The following is a 22,149-nucleotide window of genomic DNA, read 5'->3' as shown; positions in this document are numbered from 1 at the left end:
CAAAAACAAAGCTCTGCAGGGCACCTTTAAATCAAATCAATATCTACTTGCGACTCCTGTGTCAAAAGCCATAGTGTGGACATGAGTTGTTAAAAGTTTAACTGTTCAGTTTGTGCAAGGTTTTTGGATACTGGATATTTTTGTCTAAAAGGGTTAAAGTATCCAGTATTTTACATAAAAAGAGAATAATGGACAAATGTCAATGTAATAAATGTAGTTTTGTGTAAGAGAAAATTCCATTAAATTAACTTAAATCTATCCTGGGACCTCTTGGAACAACCTTAGGTGGGGAACCTCTGATATCAAGGATTTGTTTTGGTCTCTGCAAACGTAGTGCCAACATGAATACTTTTCTCAATATAAACTTGTTTGTTTATAGTTATAGTATTTATACTGCAGTAACCTACTGAATACTGTAAATCAACAAATAGTTGTCATTTCACCACTGTGAAATGGCTTTTTTTGTTAGTGGACCAAACCCTTTACTCTATATTTTTCACCCTGTCTCAAGTTCAACATAATGTAACTGTGAAAAATCTCTATTCCTCTCATTTAGATTTAGAATATCTAATCACTTTCATACAAATATGCTCATAAATCTGGTAGAGCCATTGTGTGCATCTGCAGAGGCACTGTTAGCTCCTGTGTGGACTGAAAGACACCAATCATCCCTCTCCTGTGGGGCGCAGAATTATCATTTCAGTGCTATCCATTACCACCATCATAATTTTTGGCTGTTGTATTTTTGTCAGTTGTTTTTTGGGGGGGCAGATAATGTACATAATATGTAACTGACTGAAAACTCTGAAGAATTACTCTCAGTCTCCATAAAAAGCACTGTGATTAATGTCTGTCATCTGTTAAACTTGTTGTGGAGCTGAGAATCGATAATGCCTGACATATTCAGTGCAGACATTTCTCTCCCTGTTGTATTATGTATTTCGTTTCCCTGCTGACTGTCGATGTCGTGCAGAAACCTTGCATCTTTGTATGGATGAGGTGTCAGGAAATCAAAACTGATGGATTTTACTGTTATTACTCTTGTGATTTCAATGTTTTCAATTTCGATGTGTTTTCAATTAAATGGGCTCAAGCTCACAAACTGTTACAATACGGTGTCAATGGCTGTAAGAATGGGAAAGTTAACTTAGCAGGTTTTTTAACAACAGGTTTGTTAACAACATCAAAGTTATCTTTGATATTTTTCTAACACAATTGATCATATTTTACAAAGCAATGTAGTTATATTAATTCTTGTTCTTTTACAGCCCTGTATCATCCTCAACAATATTCAGCAGCTCCGTGTCCAACTGGAGAAGATGTTTGAGTCCATGGGAGGGAAACAGGTCTGTGCCTGCCCCGGTGTATCTGTATTTCTGTGCCTGTGTCCAAGTTTGAGGCAGTGCACTTTCAAGTCATCTGAAATCTCTAAACTTAAGAAGTCTCTCGGCATACAGTATATAGATTATTATAATGCAGTTCTGCTATGATATGCGTCCTTCCATTGCAAGATCAAACCACAAGGTTAGCCAAAGAACAGCATCCCCAGGGCTTCAGAGGATTCACTGTCTTGCTAAAGGACACTTCAGCAGGGTTGATGCCGCAAGTTAATATGGAGGTTTAAACCTCCATCCTCAGATCCGCTCTCAGACATACATACTGTGTCATGATTATGAAAATGATCGTTTCAGATGACATTTATAAGTGAAAGTGAATTGACCCCAACAGTGATGTGCTGTAATGCTTCCCTCAGTTACGTACTTAACCATCAAATAGACTAGTCGGACATGAAGTTCAGTTTGCTAATATCAGCCCTCTGACTTCTGACACAGTTCCTCAGTAACTTCCCTTTGTACCCCGTCACTATTTCCCCATCTCGAATCCCTCTGTGTATAACATGTCTTGCCTTAACATTTTTGTAAATCTTGAGTTAAACCTTATAAATCTGTGTATTGTGGGTTTGAAGCACCGTTGAATATTTTCCCTGCCGACCTGTCAGTCTGTCAGTCTAACCTGAGAAGCAGCCGCCACAGCTTCTTATGACTTACACGCATGTTTCTCTCCAGTATCTAACGCCTGTCTTGCCTTGCGTTTTGTCTCCTGTCGTTGTGTCTTCTGTTTCCCCCCCGTTTCCTTTCTGTGCTCTCTCTCTCTGTCTCCAGGAGGAGGGGGTTGTGTCCTTCTGTAAGGTGTGTGCAATAGGACTCGTCAACACCCCTTCCCACCATTTACCAAATGATACGATAAAGCACGCCCCCTCCCCCCCGTACCTCCCCACCACCCCTCACGCTCCTATGCTTCTCACCCCACCCCCTCCAGCAGCATGTGCCACAGAGCATACGGAATCTGAATTACTCATCACCCCTCTGGACAGGCTGCTCAAGCTCACCATCCCCGGCGCCCTGGGGATAGTGGCTCAACCCACCCGATCCCATCTTTATTTTTAGCCTGCTTTTTTTACGTCTGCCACTTCTCTATCCATGGCTAATTTAGAAGTGTGATATTTGTTTTAGTTCGTTGGTGCCCCTTTCTTCCCCCGACGTAAAGAGCGGAATCAGACACTCACCAGGTTGCTGGCTGTGGTTTTGATCATCTCTATCCATTCCCCAGGCTGCAGCCACAAAATGTTAGAGACAGGATTTTTCAGATTGTGTTTAATGAGCTTCTCAAACACTTACAAATCTCTCCAGCTGTGCCTTCAGCTGAGGTGCCGTCTCATCCTCACAGTTAGCAGATCTAGACCTGGATCACTCCCAGGCCATTATTGTTTGAAGAATAATGACACAAGAAGTCTTAACATCCCCTGCAAAAGTCAAATTGTGGATATTCACTGTTAATGGACAATCAGGTATATCTTTAAGAACATCTTAAGTAATTTCTCGTGAATGACGATTATGCAGCTAAAGTGTGTTTCTGGTGAAAGTTTTTCATTAGTTTTCTCTCTGCACAGTAGCCTATTCATTACAGAATGGTTTCCTATCAGCAATTAACTCCCAGAGAGCCAATGTAATTACCGAGAGCTGTTATCATAGCATTACCAATAACAGAGATTAGCAATAATCTCTTACAGTGCCCACATTTATGGAATCATCACAGACTGATCTCCCCAGATTGATATCAGGCATTATTTTGGGCGTCGTCTTGTTTGCTGATATTCTTTTCTCACTTTAGTGACGGCAGTTCATTAAACCTTTATTTACTTGGCACCGTTAAAGACAAACTATGTTTCGGAATAACAACCTGCCAGTGAGTAGATATTGTACTGTTGAAACAGGCAAAGGGAAGCAAAGCTGAGCTACAGTTGATAGGCTGTGGGCCAGGGGAGAGTTTGTACACTCTGGAGGACTCTGGATGCCAGTCAGTGTCAAGTGAAACTAGCTACCACAGTGAAACCAGGTGCTCCAAAGATCCTGAAACTGATGTTTCCTTTGCTAGTTAAATTACAGTAATGAAAAATGTCATCAACCAGTGCAATATGTTTTGATTGTTTGAATGTCTTGAGGTATTATTACACATTATTTAGTACACATATTGACAACATGGAGAGTGAGAGAGATTTGACACGGGATCTATTCATGGTACCTCATATACATTTATATAAATAACATTCATTATTGGATTCTTGACATTATTTCCAATCTCAAGGCTAATCTAAGACCTTTAACCTGACATTTCAGATGATGAATCTTTGGTATTTTCCAACTACAGAATTGCCTCACTTGGCAAGTCATGGAAGTGTCTGTCTACTACCTTTGAATGAAGGCATTTCTGACAGGATTAGAGTCTTCAGGTCGACATTTGACTGGAGCGTCAGGTACCACACAGAGTCAGAATGGCATTTTCTCCTCTCAGGAGGTGACAGGTGCCTTGGTTTATCTAACAGCAGGGTGAATTTCCCCTGCCAGCATTCCCATTAACATACAGTGTTCTCAAAAGAAACTGAGAATCTCAATTTCAGAGTGCCAAGTTGCAGATTAGAGCCCAGTCTAAAAGTTTCCCCCGGCCACTGGGAACTGATAAAAGACCATGGCCTACAGTGTTTTTCTGCTATCACTTGAAAAGATGTTATCCATTACTCAAACAGTAAAATAACAACTCAAAGCTCTATGGGCAATTTTTGCTGTGACAGAAAAATCTGCCACTGAAGTGATGGCAGTATGAACACGTGCACGTGTGACCACACATACACACACACACTTGTAAATCTATCTCGTTCATGCTGAAAATAGAGGCATGTCTGCAGAATAACAGTGTTTATAAAAGGTTTAGTTTACATATCCGCTTCCCAGCTGAGCCATCCTCCATTAGAATGTGTGAGATGAACGGCTCCATGGCTAAGCTTATCGGTTCTAATGTGACAATCTGTCATGCATGTAGTGCGGTGCCTGGCCTCACACATCCATCTCAGGCACTGAGCCTCAGCGACGTGTGTTCTCCACCTCCATCCAAAACATCAATATTTGGACATTTGTACATGGCAAATTCATAAGCCCTGAGACAAACAGATGCATTTATACATGCAGGTCCTGACACAAATACACTCACGCACAACACAGCATAAACATCCAATATCCACTCATGCATTTTCTCAGACCATGCCCAAAACCACAGATGAACACAAACATGAACACATTTGCATCCATCACATGCACATGCATATTAATGGTGCTGCAGAAACCCAAGACATACCATGCATGGGCACATAAATGCTGTGAATAAAATTGTGAATTTTTCCCCATGTAAATAAAAAGTCAGTCAGAATGTTTCGGTATCAGGACGTCTGTGTGTAGATACAGAACTTTATGTATATATGACAGTAAGCTTTATGAGATATAACTGGCTGACAGCATACTCTCTCTACTGTAACATGTGTAGTAGTGCACAAAAATGTTCCCTTTTGAGAGACCACTAGCCGGATGCTACACACCATGTCTCATGACTCGGCAAGCAGTCATCATTGCAGTGCTCGGAGGTGAGCCGTCCATTTGTATTCAGAACGTCGCTCGGCACAGATGGCAGGCAGAGTGAGTGGGAGGCCACCAGCGAGGCAGGTTACTCTCCTCTGTGCCTGTCGTCTCCCCTCCTAACACCCCCACCCCAGTTGAGGCATCCTCCAGAGATACAGAGGTTCTAGTCAGTGTGGGCTAGTCTATGAGGTGTAATGATGTAGTAACTGTCTGTCCTCCACTGACAGCTGGATGCAGAGGCCAGTGATCTGCTAAAGGAGCTGCAGAATAAACTCAACACAGTGCTGGATGAGCTCAGCGGAGTGTTCGGCTCCAGGTGAGCATTTGTCTTACTCACTGTGTTTGTGTGTCTGTATGGGATCATTTTCATTAAGGTTAATGTCTCTATTCATTTCTTGTTCTGTCAAAGAAATTATACTACAAGACTGCTTAGTTATTGACAGACGCGTACTCCAGATATAATTGTCTTGAGCTCTTGCTGTGCACCGTGCTTAGTGAGCACGGCAAGTTGCTAAACATTTCAGCTTGAACAAAAGACACCCCTGCTCTTAACACCTTTTCAATAATCTGATAGGACCAGCAGGAGTGAGCTTGCACCTCCTAAAAGTTGCTACTGCTGCAGCCTAAAATACACACTCAGCAGCAGAAGTTTTAAAGGATTGTTTTGTTTTCCATCAACCAGTTTCAAACCTGTGATCGAGGACTGCGTGAAGCAGATGAACCAGGAGCTGGTCCAGATGAAAGGTCCGGCCAAAGGGAGCAACGCTGCCATGGATGCAGAGACTGTCCTCCGGCCTCTTATGGATCTTCTGGATAAAAAGTAGGTATCTACTGAATTCAAGGTCAGAATCTTAACTCTAACTTATTTGGCAGCTTTTTTGGTTTTGTTAACTTTTGTATAATGTGGATGCATCAGAATCTATGAGACTAGCTTGACTAACAGAAACATACGGCTGCTATTAAAATTCAAATTACAGAAGCCTTTACCCACTTGTGTATGCCCAGTCCTCTTTAAACTAAGCACTATGTAAGTATAATGTCAAAGTACTAGATTACAGATTTGTATGAGGCTTTTTACAGATCTGCAAGTTTATGAAGACAGCAGCACCTCACATAAAGGTATAAGGATCTCACCAGAAAGTCTTTGTGGGTGTTCAGACCAAAAAAAGCCTTGTGTTAAAACAATGCAAGGAGCTGCATTGATGGTGGTGTGTTTATATCTCAGGTGTCTGTGAGACAGTAGAATACCATTCAGGATGTCCAGTATGAGTAACAGTTTCAAATCACTGCACAGTGGTTCAAAGCACTATGAAACAGTATTATAACTCTGGAAAGATATAGTGACATGTGACAGTTACTTTCTCTTTTTCCACTATCAATCACAAGGTGAACAGTAGAGAGACTTATTCAGATTGCAAAGTCATTTACAAAGATGGCACACTTGGACATGGCCAATGCAGGAGCCAGGTTCAACTTTATTGTCCGAGTACACTGCGTTGTTTGTTGTTGTTGTTTTTCATTTGTTTTTTGCTGGAGCCCTCTGTCTGCACCCTCTCTGCGTCAACACAGTGATCCCATTCAAATAAAGTGGGGACTGCCTATTTTCCTACAATGCTATTGTCTGTTTGAATTGACATTTCCATTTCTAATTCTATTAACATTTAAGGCCCTCTAAATACGTCAGTAAAATAAATATAACAGTATAATAATCACTACTAGTTTTTTTGGGGAAAAAAGGAAATAAAAGAGAGACCTTCATTATCTGTGAATGTCTATTAATTCAACCCAGGGTTGGTATTTACTTCTGTGGCATTCTTGAAAGAACCATAGCGGTGATATGGTTCAGCAGAGCTCTGGGAATCGCTCTCTACCATTTGTCAAAGCAACATTGAGGCCAATGGGGTATTACAGGGAATCCTCTTAATGATATGGAAATACCAAATCCTTCCTCCTGTCTCTGAGACCCTGCCTGCACAATAGGGTGAGATTAAAGCATAAAGCTCCTGCATTTATTCTATGACTCACAGGTGTTTTTCTTTACTTAATCATATTATTTATGACGACGTCATCACTTGGAATTTTCAGCCATGTTGGCTCAGTTTGAGACACTTGCTTGACCTGACAAATGCCCTTCTTTTGCTGCTTTGCAGTTTGATGTTATTTGCCAAGATTTGCGAGAAGACAGTGTTGAAACGAGTCCTCAAAGAGCTATGGAAAATTGTGCTGAACACCATCGAGAGAACAATTGTTCTGCCTCCGCTGAGCGACCAGAGTGTGAGTTTGATCAACTATCTGTTTTTCCTTTTTCATCTTTTCATCTCTCTGCCTTCCCTCCACCCCTTCCTCTTGTCCACCTGTCTCTCTCTCTGTCTTTCATTTCCTCCATCTGTTCAACTCTCTCCTGTTACCTCATAACACACAAACTACTGTACAGGAGATGAAACAACATGGCATTTCTAAATCTTCACACACGTGTTTTTTTCATACTGTTAATCCCTCTGTAAGAGCTGGGTTGACATTTTTCATCTCAGGAATATCTAATTTACAGTTTTTTGTTGCTGACAGTGAAAGCATGTAGGCTTTAATGCCATCATGTCAAGCAGTTTTTCAAGCATTTTTCTCTGTTGGCCTTCTGAAGTTTCCAAAAAAAAAAAAAAAAAAAAAGATGGTGTATCTGTGTAACACAGTTGCAGAAATGCCTCCATGTTTGAAATATTGCCCACTCATCTTGTGTTTCTTAGTTTGCTCATAAAATAAGTGAATTTCATATTCACCTGTTGAGTGATTCTAACTTTATTTTCCTTGTATATTTTTCTATAACCTCAAAAATATCTGTTTCTGCGACCGCAGGGAGCTCAGATGATCTTCAGTGCTGCCAAGGACTTAGGACAGCTGTCGAAACTGAAGGTAATTTTCAGATGAGTCAAGGAAAGATGATGCATATCTCACCATACAAACCCTATAACCCTCTGTTCTCTGTAATGTCTGATTTCTCACTGTTTGGCTGAGTTGTTAGTAAACATACACTGAGGTCTTATTATAAAAAGTATATGGTAAATGGACTGTACTTCGATAGCACTTTTCTAGGCGGATTGACCACTCAGAGCGCTTCACACTACATGTCACATTCACCCATTCATACACACTTCTAAACACGTGCTCAAGTGCTCTCTAACACATTCATACACACACATCGGGGCATTTGGGTTCAGTATCTTGCCAAGGATACCTCGGCATGCGGACTGGAGGAGCCAGGGATCAAACCACTGACCTTCTGGTTGGTGGGTGACTACTCTACCTCCTGAGCCATAGCCGCCCAGATATCAGAATCATTATAGCTCATACAGATATACACAGGCTAAGTGCACTACAAGATGCTCAGAGCCTATTAATCCACATTTAAACATATTAATTTTACAGTCATTTTGTACCTTGCCAGATATGGATAGATATTATTATAATATTATTTTGAAGCATGGCCAGGTAAGCTACTGTAGGCTTTGGTATTGTACAGTACAGCTTAGTGCAACATTACCAGGCTGGTGTCTAATTGCTGATGTGACCAGAGGATGTTTAATCCCTGGAGCGCTGTGTAGTGAGGTGTTGGAATGGATCAGTGGTTACACTGGGGTTTTACTAACAACCATGATGTGGCAGTACCTCAGAGAGATATTTTAGCTCCGAGTCATGGGGGTTGCAAACTGAATGTGTGTTTATCTGTTGGTGTATTTATACTCATATTTATGCTTTGTGTCCGATGTCCTTTGAGGCAACATCTGGCTGCTATACATCAATACACAGATGAGTGGTTTATCATCCTCTCGTTGCTGTTTGATTATGACTGATAGTCCTCAGCTGACCTTACTGGGTTTTTCTCTTTTTTCCCAAAATGTGTTAGCTGTGTTTAGTTACTTACTGTTTTGTTTGGTTACAGTAGTACATCTTTATTCAGTGGATTTTTATTATAATATTAAGGCATGGCAGTAACCTCATCAACTGAAGTGGCTATCATGCAAAATTAATACCTGTCAAATTATTATTCCAGCACTGTGAACTTTGACCCATGTAATAGCATGGAGTCATGAAAGAGCAGAGGAGCTACTCAGGCTGATATATTGTTTGTCCATAACAAATAATGCTGTGTACAAGCCCACTTTTGACACCCATGTCCTTTGACCTCCACAAATCCCATGGTTATTTCCAGGCAGGCTTATCTGCCTAAGCAAATATGTTACAAAGGATGATTTGTACTGTTTTATCTGCTTTCCCTCCTTTTGGCAGGAAAATAACCATTTCTCTGAAATAATTCAATCTTCTGGACTTACACATCAAGTGAAAAATACTATTTTTTTTTCTAATTCTTTGAAACAAAAACACATTAAAGGTGTATTTTTCATCAGATAACAACCACAGATGTGTCCATGTGTCTGCACCATGGAGTTTGTGTTTGAGAGAAGCATTTTCTCATGTCTGTAGCCTGTTGTGATTTCAGGGCTCACCATGACATTGAGAATCCTGGATCTGAGTCAATACAAATCAAGTGGACTCAGTGCAATTTTAGCAGTGAAAAAAACACTTATGATGTGATTTTCATCCCACACCAGTTCTCTAAAATCTGTTTAAAATTGAGTTGTGATTGATTGATTGAATCTATATCATTTTCAAAATACAAAACATCAGAGATTTTTCATCTGCAGCCTATAATTAGAGTTTGTTTTTTTGTTTTTGTTTTTTTTTACAGCAGTGCACATTATACAAGCCTCCTCCACTGTGGGTATCTTGATTGAATCTTAGCAACCAACACCAAGTTCATAAAAAAGTTCACAGACGTGTGCAGACTGTGGACATTAATACCAGCATTAGTAGCTGAGTTTGCATTGGCAATATAGTTTCCTCAAAGCCCATGTTCATAAAATATTAATGCCATTTTGTCTGTGCCTTATAAGGAAATCACCGGGGATATATGGCTGTGCCAGAAGTTATTTGCTGTAATCAATTCACAAATCAGGAAAACTCCAGTTAAAATTGACAAAAACATTTTTTATGATTAAAATAGATTTTCAAAGTGCTGGTGTGAGACAGCAAAGCTTGAATTTATTAGACGCTCTGCGGTTTGAATGACCGCGATCGTCTCTGTTTTGTAAACAGTAAATGTGCAATCTCAAGTATCATGGCCTCACCTAAGGTCATAATCATTATGCTAAAGGAACCTCTTAAAATTCAGTGTCTGAATGTGACTTGTGTTGCTGTTTTGCCAACTGTAGAGTGTTTGACTTGATCTGTTATTCCTCCAGGAGCATGTAATTCGAGAGGAAGCCAGAAGTCTGACTCCACGCCAGTGTGCAGCCATGGACCTTGTGCTCCCCACCATCAAGGTGAGTTTTATGTCCATTATGCTATTGGCTCTACAGCAAGAGATACCTGGATGGCTAAACATGACCTTTAAAAGGACAGCAGAGCTACATAGCAGAGTAGAGGTATGCAAATTGTCTTAAAAGACCATTTTATAAATCAAAGCCTGGAATTCTGTGGCTGATGTTTGTGCTTGGGACATCATAAGCTACAGTGTCATTGTCCCCTTGTCTACTATCTTCTTCTTTATCTCCACTGTAAATAGGCTGGTATGTGTGTAAGCAAGGAAAGTGTAAAGGCCTGAAGTAATGTGGACTAGGAGAGAAGTAATGTTTATATTCAGATATTCGTGTGCTGGGAAAGGTGCATTCACACTGTTGTATATGTGAAATAGAAAACAAATTGTTGCTTGTGTGTTTTTCATTTCATTTGATTGTTTGATTTGATGAAACACAATGTAGTTGCATGAAGATGATACACCCAATGGAAGTGCTTTGAACATGCTTGAAAACAAAAACCATAATAGGTTTAGAAACACAGGACACAATGCCAGTTAAGACCCATCTGAGAAATTTGTAATTAATATCCAAGAATATGGAAAGATGCCCAAAGCCTCTCAGGAAAGGAAAGTGTGAAATGCAGCACTGTTAATTTACTACCATACGACTGTTTGTTGTGAAGGGATATGAGACAATTTCAAGACCAAGCCTCAGTTCTGCAGGGACAAAAGGAGAGTTATGGTGAGGTGCCACAGGGAGAACACTGCATCATAAAGTGCCGAGAAAACTAATTGATTCTGCTGTCTCCAAGGAAACTACCTGCAGGTTTATATCAATCACATTGCTGGAACTCTTTTCATCAGTATTCCAATGAGAACAGTCAATTAACACAGTTGAGTAATGCCGTAGGAGAGTTAGCTGATCAGATGAAAAAATGCTATGTAGAGGCTTACTTGCATCATACTGGAGACATGATATTTTGTGTGTGTGTGTGTGTTTGTGTGTTACTAGTCTTAGTGTATTCAGGAACCATTTTCACTTGGATTGATAACTAAACTCAAATGCAGTATATCTACTTGAGTATTCAGCCATGAGTGCATTTAGTGATTATCCCAGTGAAAACAGACATGAACTTTGAACCTGTGAAAACTAATGGGTGGGATAATGGGTAAATGCACTGGCCCGAGCATGACCCAGGAGGCAGATGTTGAAGTAAAGAGACTTAGAGAGAAAGCGTCTTAGAAAAAAAGACAGGGATACAAAAGTCCAAATACAAAGGGTCAGGCTGAGGCAAAATCCAAAAAACACAGGCAAGGTCAACAACATGATCAGGATCAACACAGGCAGGCAAAGAACAGTGAGCTGGAAAGCTAAGGCATATAGCACAAACACAATCTGGCAGGGAGCAAGTGGAAATGGACCAGTATGTAGCTCAGGGAGCTAATGAGCGGGTGGGGAACCAGGCAGGCAGGTGGGGGAGGCAGAGCCTGAAATGACAGCTGATTTAGAACATGTATGCACAAACAACTGGACTGAAAGACTGAAACTCAAAACCATGGCAATCTAAAACAAGGAACAGATGCAGTCCACTTAACAGATCCTCAATAACACACCATTTGAACTCTGACCTTTGAGTGAATGTTGAAGAAAGGCAGCTGCATCATCTTTTTCAACAGTTTCAGATTTTATGTAGTTCATAAATTTGTATATAGGTGGATGGACTACACGTATAGTGTATCTCAGAATGGATACCATGTTTTTTTTTCTCTAAGGATGTATTAAAAACATGTAGACCCATATCACATGTTTTTCCTGCAGCCAAATTTAAGTATTACATAAGTGGAAATATACTGGATTGCTTATTTGTCTGCATACATGTGTCAAAGACTTCAATCAAGAGAAGAGTGTAACCTCCCATGGTTCAGCACAAGATGCACATGGCTTGTAGAAGAAAAAAGAAAGTACACAAGGAATGAAACAAGAGATGAAAGAAACAAGCAAGGCTATAAGAAAACAGGTGGAAAGTAACAACAGAAAGAGGAAAAAGGACAGTAAAGAAGAAATGCAGGGAAGGCTGGCACTTTGGCAGGTAATTATGCCAGAGGCAAGGTGATATTTTGAGCATGCAACTTAATTCTGCTGGGTCGGCTGGTCGGTTTTGCCAGAGCAAGTGCAGCAATGCAGCCTAGCAGTAACACCGTGGGCATACTTCAACATGAGGCAGCACTTTCTTGACCAGTACGCTGTCTCATGTGGGTCCGTGATGCCATGACAAGTTGAGAATAGCATTTTTTATTTGAAATAAAGTAAGTATAGTCACAACAAATATGCTTGATAATAACTTAACATTTCTCACATTATGATATTAAAAGAAGAAACATGGTACTTCTTTTAGGCTCTCAGAAAGTCACTTTAACTAGTCCAGTATGCAATCACTACTTACAGTAATTTTAGCCTTGGTTTGTGTGCTCACTTGCGACGGAGAGCACAAAATTCTAAGCATGTGCAGTTTTCCTGTGAGTGTGTGGTGTTTCATTTTCTTTCTCTTAATAAACATGACTCACCCTCTGCATGCCAGATTATGTGTAGTTCACAAGAGGCACATGTCGGTCAAACTAGGTGACTCATAAGTCATTGGTGAGGCAGGAAACAGTGCTTCCTACTGTGTTGAGTCTCTGCCAAGTACTGACCTGACACCAGGCAAAAATATTTGCCAGCACCCTCTCTATAGAGCCATCGTTCCATGTCTGATGAAGATAGTGTGTGTAAAATGTGCGGATCCTTATCTCTATCTACTGTATTTAGTTATTTTTGCCCAGTGCCTCTAAGAATATTGGATTAGTGTGTATCAGCTCTATAACTAAAAACAGACCTTCCACTAACCCTGAAAACACTCTTAACACATACCTTTGTCCCTGTAATGACTGTGTGTTACAGAGCAGAGCTGGGCAAAAAAATAACAAGCAGGCGAGAATAAAAGATAGAAAGGGTTTAGAATTGTGTCTCTGAGTATGTTCATTGTTGCTTCTTTTCAGTAACACCTCCTTTCTTAATGAGATCTGTCCATGGTCACCCTCCCACCTTCCACATGTGGGAGTGGTGACAGCATTTGAAAAGAAAGCAAAGCCTTGTTTGTCCTTAGCTATCAGGCTTATCTGCACAAATGTGCATTAACCATCCAAGCATTAGGTTTCAGATTTAAATGCACTGGTAATTAGCTACAATAGTGGCTATTACTGCTGTCTCTTGTCTGGTCTCCGTGTGTGTTTGCTCCTCCTTGTAAAATGCATGTTGTCCATATAATCTTATGGCTAGTTCTCAGCCAACAATAACCTGCTGCCAATGTTACGCCATCATGTTCCCAAGTTATTTTGTTAAGTTTCTGTCCACCTTGGAAAACTCTAAATATGAGCATGTCTTTTTCTTTCTCTCTCTTTTTTTTTCATTTGTTCGTTTGTATTTTGCAGCAATACTTCCATGCTGGAGGAAACGGGCTGAAGAAAACCTTCCTCGAAAAGAGCCCTGACATGAAGTCCCTCAAATATGCTCTCAGCCTTTACACTCAACCTACAGATGCCTTGATCAAGAAATATATATGCACCCAAACCTCTCAAGGTAAGAATGCTTTCGTTTCAGCCGAGTCTTGGCTCCATTTAGCTTCATTCCAGGTAGTAGAACTACTTCAGCATTCAAACACTGAAAAGCATTTTGGTAAAGAGCTGTTTTCTATCCATAAAAAGTCTCTCATCCTCACTTGGGTAGGTTCACAGTAAAAGAAAGCTGCTATAATAACAAGACATGTTGAAAATTGATGCTAAAAGATGCTTAGATGGTGAAAGTGTCCAGAACGGTGTGAAAAAAGCACAGATTGCAGATCCTATTGTTGAGCAGCACATTAGCACTTTTCTATGGCACCAGTTAGTAAACATATTCTAATTAAACCTGTTAAACCCTGATAGTGAAATGGTTTATTCGCATTTGATGCTGCTGCTGTTCACAGCAGCTGACATTTCATGTCCACAGCTTTCCACTGTTACAATCCTATATGTTTAAAGTAAAAAAGGAAAAGGAAGGTCTCAATAGCTCCAAATCACTTGCAGCTTCTATCGCTAAATAGACTTGATTGAAAATAATGCATCTCCAGTTCTGGCTTGTTTGACCTCAGCAATGTGCTGTTTTCCCATCAGTCTTAGCTCTTTTTCTTTACAGTATGTGTATGCTGAGGATCTCTCTGTGTCACTTTATTTTCTTTAGGCTTATGTGTGCTATGGACATTGCAGTAATTGCATTTATCCCCTCGCTGGAGAAGTCATTTGTCTCTTTCACTGTAAATAAATAAAGAAAAAACAAATAAGGGAACTTATCTGTGGCCTCTTCACCCCATACCCTGAAGGGCTTGAATGCTCTCATGCTCTTTCGCTCTCTCTCCCTTTCTCTCTCATTAGAAGCACATAAAAATACTGTCATAACAAATTTATAAGATATATGTGTAGTGTAAATCTATAAATTCCCTCTTGCTCTTGCTTTCTCTCCCCACTTGCTCTCATCACTAGGTCATCACTGACCCACTTTCATGTGTTGTTGTCTCATTCATCTGTCTCCATATGGAACTTTTTTTTTCCTCCCATCTTTCTCCGTAACAAGGCGGAAATACCTTCAGGTGTCCTGAGAGATTGGGGGGAGGGAATTCAGCCCAGTGGGGCATTGAAGCTTTAAGCTCCAGGTTGCCTCAGTGTGTTCAGCCTTGCAGAACGCTGCATAGGCAGGCAGCAGGAAACAGAATGGCAATGGGAGAAAGCTAGTCAGCCAGGCGGCCAGTGGACCAATCAGCGGCGGCACTCTCACTGACTGGCAGATGGGCATAGACGTGCAGTGCTATTTTGAGATTGCTCAATGTGTTTCTCCTCTTCATCCCCTCTCTAAATATCTCATCTGGTCCCTACCCCGCTCTGAGTTCACACCATGTCATCGCTCATTATCTGAGGTGGTCTAATGTGATGTCTGCAAGTGGACCTAGTGAGGTGGTTGATGTGCATTAGGTCAGTAAACAGTGTGGCGATGTGCTGATGCTTGATGTAGCACAGAGGACACTGTTTCATTAATCACCAACCCCTGTGCTCTGACAGCGACACATATAGACCGAGGCATGCACTGGTTTATTCCTGCCAAGTGTGCTCTCGGACGTGTATGTGTCTCTGTTTGTTAGGGAGAGGGCTGAGGTCGTATAGCTGCTTTATGCCTCAATGGAAATACACTGCTAACAAAAACAAACACATCTTTCTTTGTACAGTAACTTCATGTGAATATCTCCCGGCGTCTTGCTTATGACGTGATCTTCTGTTGATTTATCACTGGCTGTGGGCTGAGGGTAACATCCTGGGTGTACGACACAGCAAAGGGGGAAAAATTCAGTGAATTAAACTGCATGCCTGCAACAACTGATGCCTACAACTCACCTTTCTTATCTGTTAGTTCCTTTGTTCGCATTTTTCTCACTTAATCTGCTGACCCGCCTCATTGCCACATTTGTTTTATCTTCTTCTGATTTCCTTTATCATCTTTATGCACCATTCATCTTATTCACTCTCTTCTCTCCGATGCCTGACAGTGTCTTGTCTCTCACTTCCTTCAGAAAACACACACACACACACACACACACACACACACACACACACACAGAGCCTATTTATTTAAAACATTATTTCGTCAGATAACTGAGGTAAATGTGCTGTGGCATTGCCCCGTTAATTTCCCACAAGTCTGTGGCTTAATTGTGCAGCAGCAATGTTTTTCTCCCTCCCCCAGTCTCTCAGGGCATCATTACAATAAATCACAGGGCTTGTTTCTTCATTACCAGCTATAATGGGCACTGCATGTTTGGCACGTATTGATTAGCGATTGGATCAACATGCACCTTCATCAACCACACCGGCACTTGTCTTCCAGTGTTCAACATCTGTTGAACCTGGGCTGGGTGAAACACAAGGCGGTTTTTAGAGGGAGCTGAAATGGGCAGGACTCCCTGCATCTGGCAAAGTGAGACACATGGTCAGCAATCAATTCTAATTGTTTTCCTGGCAACAACATGTCCCAGTGTGATTGAAACTGTAATGCTGACGTAACGGTGCAGGGTGTTATGCCCAAAAGGGTATTTCCTCTCCTCTCATCTCCTCCTGTTCACTCCTGTCCCCCATCTACCTCCTCCCTGAAACGTTGTTTTCATCTCCACTCCAGTTGTCTGCATGCAGTCAAATCCAGTGTTTTGTTTGTATTTCTGTTGAGTTGAACAGTTTGATGATTTCATCGTGTAGAACATTATTTATTTAGTGCATCCCCTCACACCATCTGCCTCTTCCATGGCCTTCAAACCAGGCAGATTATTTCATGTTTCTTTTTTTTTTTTTTTTTTCGTGTTGTCATTGTTCTTGTTCAGCCTGGAGCTAAAGGAAACCCTGGCTGTGCTTGCTCCTGGGTTGCCATGGGGGTGAAATCTACTCTACTTCCCTACTATTTTTTTATTTATTTACTTTTTTCCCCCTTAGGTTTAGTTTTTTAGCTTTGACACAGAGAGAGCTGTTTATACACCACTTTTTGGATCAATTTCTGGATACCTCATCTACAAAGAAAAAGCTGCACCCACAGTTTTGGATTCTGTCCTTTCATCCTTTCTCTCTCTGTTTCTGTGTCCTGATCTCTCCATTGCTCTGCCCGGCTTCCTCTCTGCCTCTCTCTCTCTCTCTCTCTCTCCCTCTCCCTCGCCATCCTCCCTGATTTTCATTATGCCTCTTTCCAATTCTCCTGTTGCTGTTTTGGTGTGTGTCCAGGTCAGTCATCCAACGGATCGGTGGGGGAGGTGTCGATGCAAGTGAATCTCATCTCTCACCCTGGCACTGGAGAGCACAAAGTCAGCGTGAAGGGTGAGCTTTTTCCTATACTCAGACCTGCTTTTTCGTCATTTCTATTCAAATATATTCACACCTGCAAATATTCAAAGACTCGTCATGGACAGCTCATGGTGGTAATCTCATTTGTGTGATAGTGCTGCTGGGGCCACGGTCAGCAGCATTGTTGTACAGTCCTGGAGCTCGTTTCACAGACAATAAAATGAGGAAATTAACGTCTGAAAGATTGCTGATGACATAATTAAAGTCATAATATACAGAAAACCAAAACTACAGTTGGAGTTGCACTGTCGGTTGCTTTTCTGCTTTTGCTGAGGCTGTAAGAAAGTTGTGGCCAAGCCTAACATTTATGATTTATGGATCTGAATTATCTGCATTTTTATTGCCTGTATTTTTATCATAAAACTAGCATAGCAGCATGGCTTTATGGCTGGTCTGTTGGTTGGTTCGCCACTTTGGTCCAGACTGAAATATCTCATCAACTATTTGATGGATTGCAGTGAAATTTGGTGCAGACGTTCGTGTTCCCAGGCAGACAAATTTCAAGCTCAGATGATCCCCTGACTTTTTCTCTAGTGCCACCATGAGGTTTCCATTTGTTTTTTTGCTTGAAAGGTCTCAACAATCATAAGGGATGTGTTAACATGAAATTTTAAATAAATAGTCATGTCTATCTCAGGCTGAATTGCAGTAACTTTGGTGATCCTTTAACTTTTCATCTAATGCCATCAAGAAGTCAAAAGTCTGCTTCAGTTATACTTTCTGTTTAATGCTAAATAGCAAATGTTAGCATGCTAAAGCACAAAAAAATTAAGATGCTGAACATGGTAAACATTATACCTGCTTAGCATCAGCACATTAGCATTATTGCTGCGATCATGTTAGCATGATAACCTTAGCATTTAGCACAGTCCCAAATACCACCTCACAGAGCCAATGACATGGCTGTGTCCTACGTCTGGTACATCAATTTCATTTACCAATTTTTTTTTTTATCAGAATACAAATGGCTGAATTACTTGTTCAGATTCCAACTCCTTTATGCACTTACACATGCTGTGTTCTGTGAGAAGTGTTCAGATTCTTAAAAATAGGCACTACTTGACAATTACACACTTGTTGATTTTTGTCTTCGTACTTTCAGTAGCAAACACTGGACTCAGCTAAATCACCCATGTAGCTACCATGATATCTGTTGCACCTCCCACAGCAGCACCATATGTGCTACAGCTGGCAACCAGCTATAATCAGCAGTAACATGACAGTGTGACTGCCAGTTAGGTTACTATGGCAATCATATGCAGATATTTCTGTCCAGGAAAATTCATTATTATAGGATGAAGAACTGCAGTTTTTTGCATCTATTTTCCTCAGTTTTCCATTTCCATTTGTAATTTTCTCAGAATTACCTTTGCTAACCACCACAGAACAAAATAAAAAAGCTCTCTTTAGCAGTGACAGTGTGTGGCTGCACACACTGCCACTGCACTATGATCTGTCCAAGCCTCTGCGCCAATCAGTGTCTCTGCCTCCTTCATGGTGAATTTATCCCTGTATATGTATTTTAATGTCACAGCAAAATGGTGAGCCTGGAAAGAAACCCTTGCAGTGTGACTGATAGGCACTGACACCCTAAGATGTTTACCATTAATGTTCCAGATAAGTGGAAATGTTTCTGCTATCTAAGTCTATTGTAGTTCCTCTGACAGTATCTCAGCATATGGTAATATGACATTTTATACATTTAGCCAGGTGTCTGTGGGAATAAGATAAATACATTACCAAAAGTAGAAAATGGAGCCTCGAATACACAGTTTGAAACAGCATTAGTATTTGTAATGGATTTTCCTTTACTTTCTTAAATCTGCGATGTTGCTGATTATTATTCCCTCTGCATTCTTCAGTGGTCGCAGTGAACAACCTCATCTGGCAGACCAATGCCATGTTCCGTCCGTTTGTAGAGGTCAGCGCCGTGGGACCACACCTGGCTGACAAGAAGCGCAAATTCAGCACCAAGACCAAGAATAACAATTGGTCACCAAAGTATAATGAAACATTCCAGTAGTGAGTAATCCTGCCTCCTTCCTGTCAGTTACAGAGGTGGAGAGAAGAGGGAGTGTTTGTAACCATGTACTTTGAGGTTAAAATTACTATGCAGCATTTTGTCTTCCTGCATTCAATATACAAAATAGTTTGCAACATTCTGTACCTTGTGCTGCCGCAACTTCAAATTAGTATTCAGTATGCTATCTGCACACTACAAAAGAGCCTGCAGCAACCTATATACCACATAATACCTGTAATAGCTTACTGTCAAAATCTCCCCAATTGTTCTAAGCATTGAATAGAATGCAGTTGCTTTAGAGGCGCTTGCATTGAAACAGTGGAGTCAAGAGACTGTTTCAGCAATCTATAAACTCGCCCCCTCATCGACGCTGTAATTCTCAGAGCCAAGTAAAGTCACAGAGCTGAAGTGATCTCTGACTGAATTGTAGCAACACCAGTATGATCAGTGCAATTCCAGTGCCATCTACATATAGATTCACTCCTGGCGTTGTCATTTGAATTTTAAGAAGCCATTAAGTTGGTGGGGATAATTAGAGAACAGCCTAAGAAAAAAAGCTGGCTCAGGCTAATGACTCATTTGAATAGAGACATTCATTTCACTTGCGAACATGATTGAATTGTCACATCACAGCCGCACATACAATACGGAGGCTTTTCGTTGGTGAAATGTCTCCCAGCCAGACTCTCCTTACTGACACGTTTTATTCAGCGAAAGAGAAAGCTGAATGCCAGTGTCCAAAAAGCAGCTGGTTTGAGCTGATGTACAGTTCTGCAGAACAAGACTGGGCTGTGAACGATTTTAAAAAAGTAATTTAAAGTCAATTTGATGGACGTTTATTGAAAAGTACATTATTTCAAAAGTAGTATTTCATATTTTTTTTCCTTTGGAATGTAAACATGTTCCCTCTTATCTCCTTGTGTCATTTCTCCCAGTGTTCTGAGTAATGAACATGGTCCAGAGGCCTACGAGCTGCACGTCTCAGTCAAGGACTACTGCTTTGCCCGCGAGGACCGCATCATCGGCATGACAGTCATCCAGCTCCGAGAGCTGGCGGACAAGGGCAGCTGCTCTGCCTGCTACCCGCTGGTGAAAAGCATCTCCATGGACGAAACGGGCCTCACCATCATGAGGATACTCTCTCAAAGGACCAACGACGAGGTGGCCAAAGAGTTTGTGCGTCTCAAGACAGACACACGCTCAGCGGAGGAAGTGTCGTAATGTGCAGCAAAAATGCAGTATTAAAAGAGTTGCATTGTCTTAAGTGAGCGATAGAGAGAAAAAGGAAGGAGAAAGAGCAGTAGCAATGAGTTGTTCTTTCAGGATAGGAGCTGGAAACAGCAGGAGAATGAGATCGTCCAAAGAAAAGTGGCGTAGTCCCCAATGTGGCAAGGCAGCGACAGAGAGAGAGAGAGAGAGAGTTGTGTTTGTTTGTTTTTGTGCATGTGCGTAAAACATCTGTTGGAATGTTCATTTTAAAACTACAGTATGTACAAGTGTTTACTTACCGTATGCTTACTATTAAGTACTATATTCTACGAGTTATGTTAACGAGACATGAAATACCTTTTGTACAACATTTAGTCTTTTTGAACAGAGATTTGTTCCAATAAAGTGCCAAACCAGTGAAAAAAAAGAACAAAACCAACGTATATGAATTATGGTGAACTTAGTATGTTTGAAATTTGCTCGATTAATTTGTCCGGTGTAAGTCATTTTCTGACCGTGTGGCGTTTTGATTGTTGCAAAGTCTTTCATTTTGCACCCTCGTTTCTTGGCTTCACGTTCTTCCACACAGCACTGTTGTGCATGTCCTCTTCTCGGTCATGTCTCTCCCATGATTCCACAGTGACCACCGAGCAGGGTCCTGTCCCCTTGCCTTCAAACTGTTTGTATTTTAAGTCGACCTGAAAATAGACCATGTTTTTTTAAATGGCGATGACTGCTACGTAAACCTTCATAGGTGTTTGTAATTTTATAACCATGACAACAATGACGACAGCCTCCAGTGCTAACAGTCTTAGCAGAAAGGATGGAAAGGTTTTCTCTTTCTTTGGCTTTTTGTTCTTTGTTTTCAGCCATCGGCTTCCAGCCTTTCTGAATGACCACTGTGAACATGAGCTTTGGAAGGCAAGCTTACATGACATTGCTGACAGTTTGATATTATTGTTTCATATTTTTCCGATAACTTTGTTCCTGATAAACTGCCAAAGTTATATAAAATATTTGTACAAAAGCAATCCATTACATGTATGTAGATATATATGTACATGTGATCTATTACTTTTTCAATGCTTACTATTTGATTGTTGATAGGGTGGTACTAAAATTTTATTTTTTTTATTTCCTGTGAAGCTGTTAACCAATATGAAAGTTGCACATGTTACTTTACACATTAGTTATATCAGCTTCTGTCACTGGAATTATTTTTCTTCATAAAGGAAAGAGTCTAACATTTGGTAAATATGCAACATTCCTATGTATTGCACTGATGGCGAATTGTATGTCATGTAAATATATTTAGTGAGATATTGTACAAAAGTCTACTTTTCTTCAATGTGCATAAAGTATGTGCAAATGTGTTAAAACATCTTGGTCATTTTGAACAAGTGTCCGGTAAGCTTCCCTTTAACACTAGTATTTATCACTTCTAATGGTTTTTAACATCAAGCATCAAGTTCAAGTGGCTGAAATAATTAGAGCTAATCTGTCAAGTAATCATACAAAGTTTCTTTCATTTTGTGCCAATACCTAAAAAAATCAAAAGTCTAGTCTAAAATCTAAAATTGTCTACCTTTGGGAACAGTCTGACAAATTTTGCATGCAGGTCTGTCATGTTTAATCTGAAACAGCCTTAGGTGAGG

The 22,149-nt window shown here is 40.6% G+C and overlaps 1 protein-coding gene across 3 annotated transcripts in view; it reads left to right on the top strand.

The window, feature by feature from the left end:
• LOC108876972 (protein unc-13 homolog C) overlaps positions 1–21,826 on the top strand; it is a 102,763-nt gene extending 80,937 nt beyond the window's left edge. For 2 of the 3 annotated variants that reach the window (XM_018666839.2, XM_051077160.1), the window contains exons 23-33: positions 1,269–1,346; positions 2,163–2,189; positions 5,195–5,283; positions 5,650–5,787; positions 7,118–7,241; positions 7,818–7,874; positions 10,262–10,342; positions 13,786–13,933; positions 17,143–17,235; positions 19,125–19,284; positions 20,221–21,826. In XM_018666839.2, the coding sequence (XP_018522355.1) occupies positions 1,269–1,346; positions 2,163–2,189; positions 5,195–5,283; positions 5,650–5,787; positions 7,118–7,241; positions 7,818–7,874; positions 10,262–10,342; positions 13,786–13,933; positions 17,143–17,235; positions 19,125–19,284; positions 20,221–20,506 (1,281 nt within the window). In that variant the 3' untranslated portion in view covers positions 20,507–21,826. The remainder of the gene's footprint in view (positions 1–1,268; positions 1,347–2,162; positions 2,190–5,194; positions 5,284–5,649; positions 5,788–7,117; positions 7,242–7,817; positions 7,875–10,261; positions 10,343–13,785; positions 13,934–17,142; positions 17,236–19,124; positions 19,285–20,220) is intronic. The other variant, XM_051077166.1, reaches the window with a different exon arrangement.
• The last annotated feature ends 323 nt before the right edge of the window (positions 21,827–22,149 follow it).

The sequence above is a fragment of the Lates calcarifer genome, linkage group LG2 (genome assembly GCF_001640805.2).
Source record: "Lates calcarifer isolate ASB-BC8 linkage group LG2, TLL_Latcal_v3, whole genome shotgun sequence".
Taxonomy (NCBI): domain Eukaryota; kingdom Metazoa; phylum Chordata; class Actinopteri; family Centropomidae; genus Lates; species Lates calcarifer.
The sequence above is the reverse complement of the archived record's forward strand: the minus strand, read 5'-3'. Positions and strand labels throughout refer to the sequence as shown.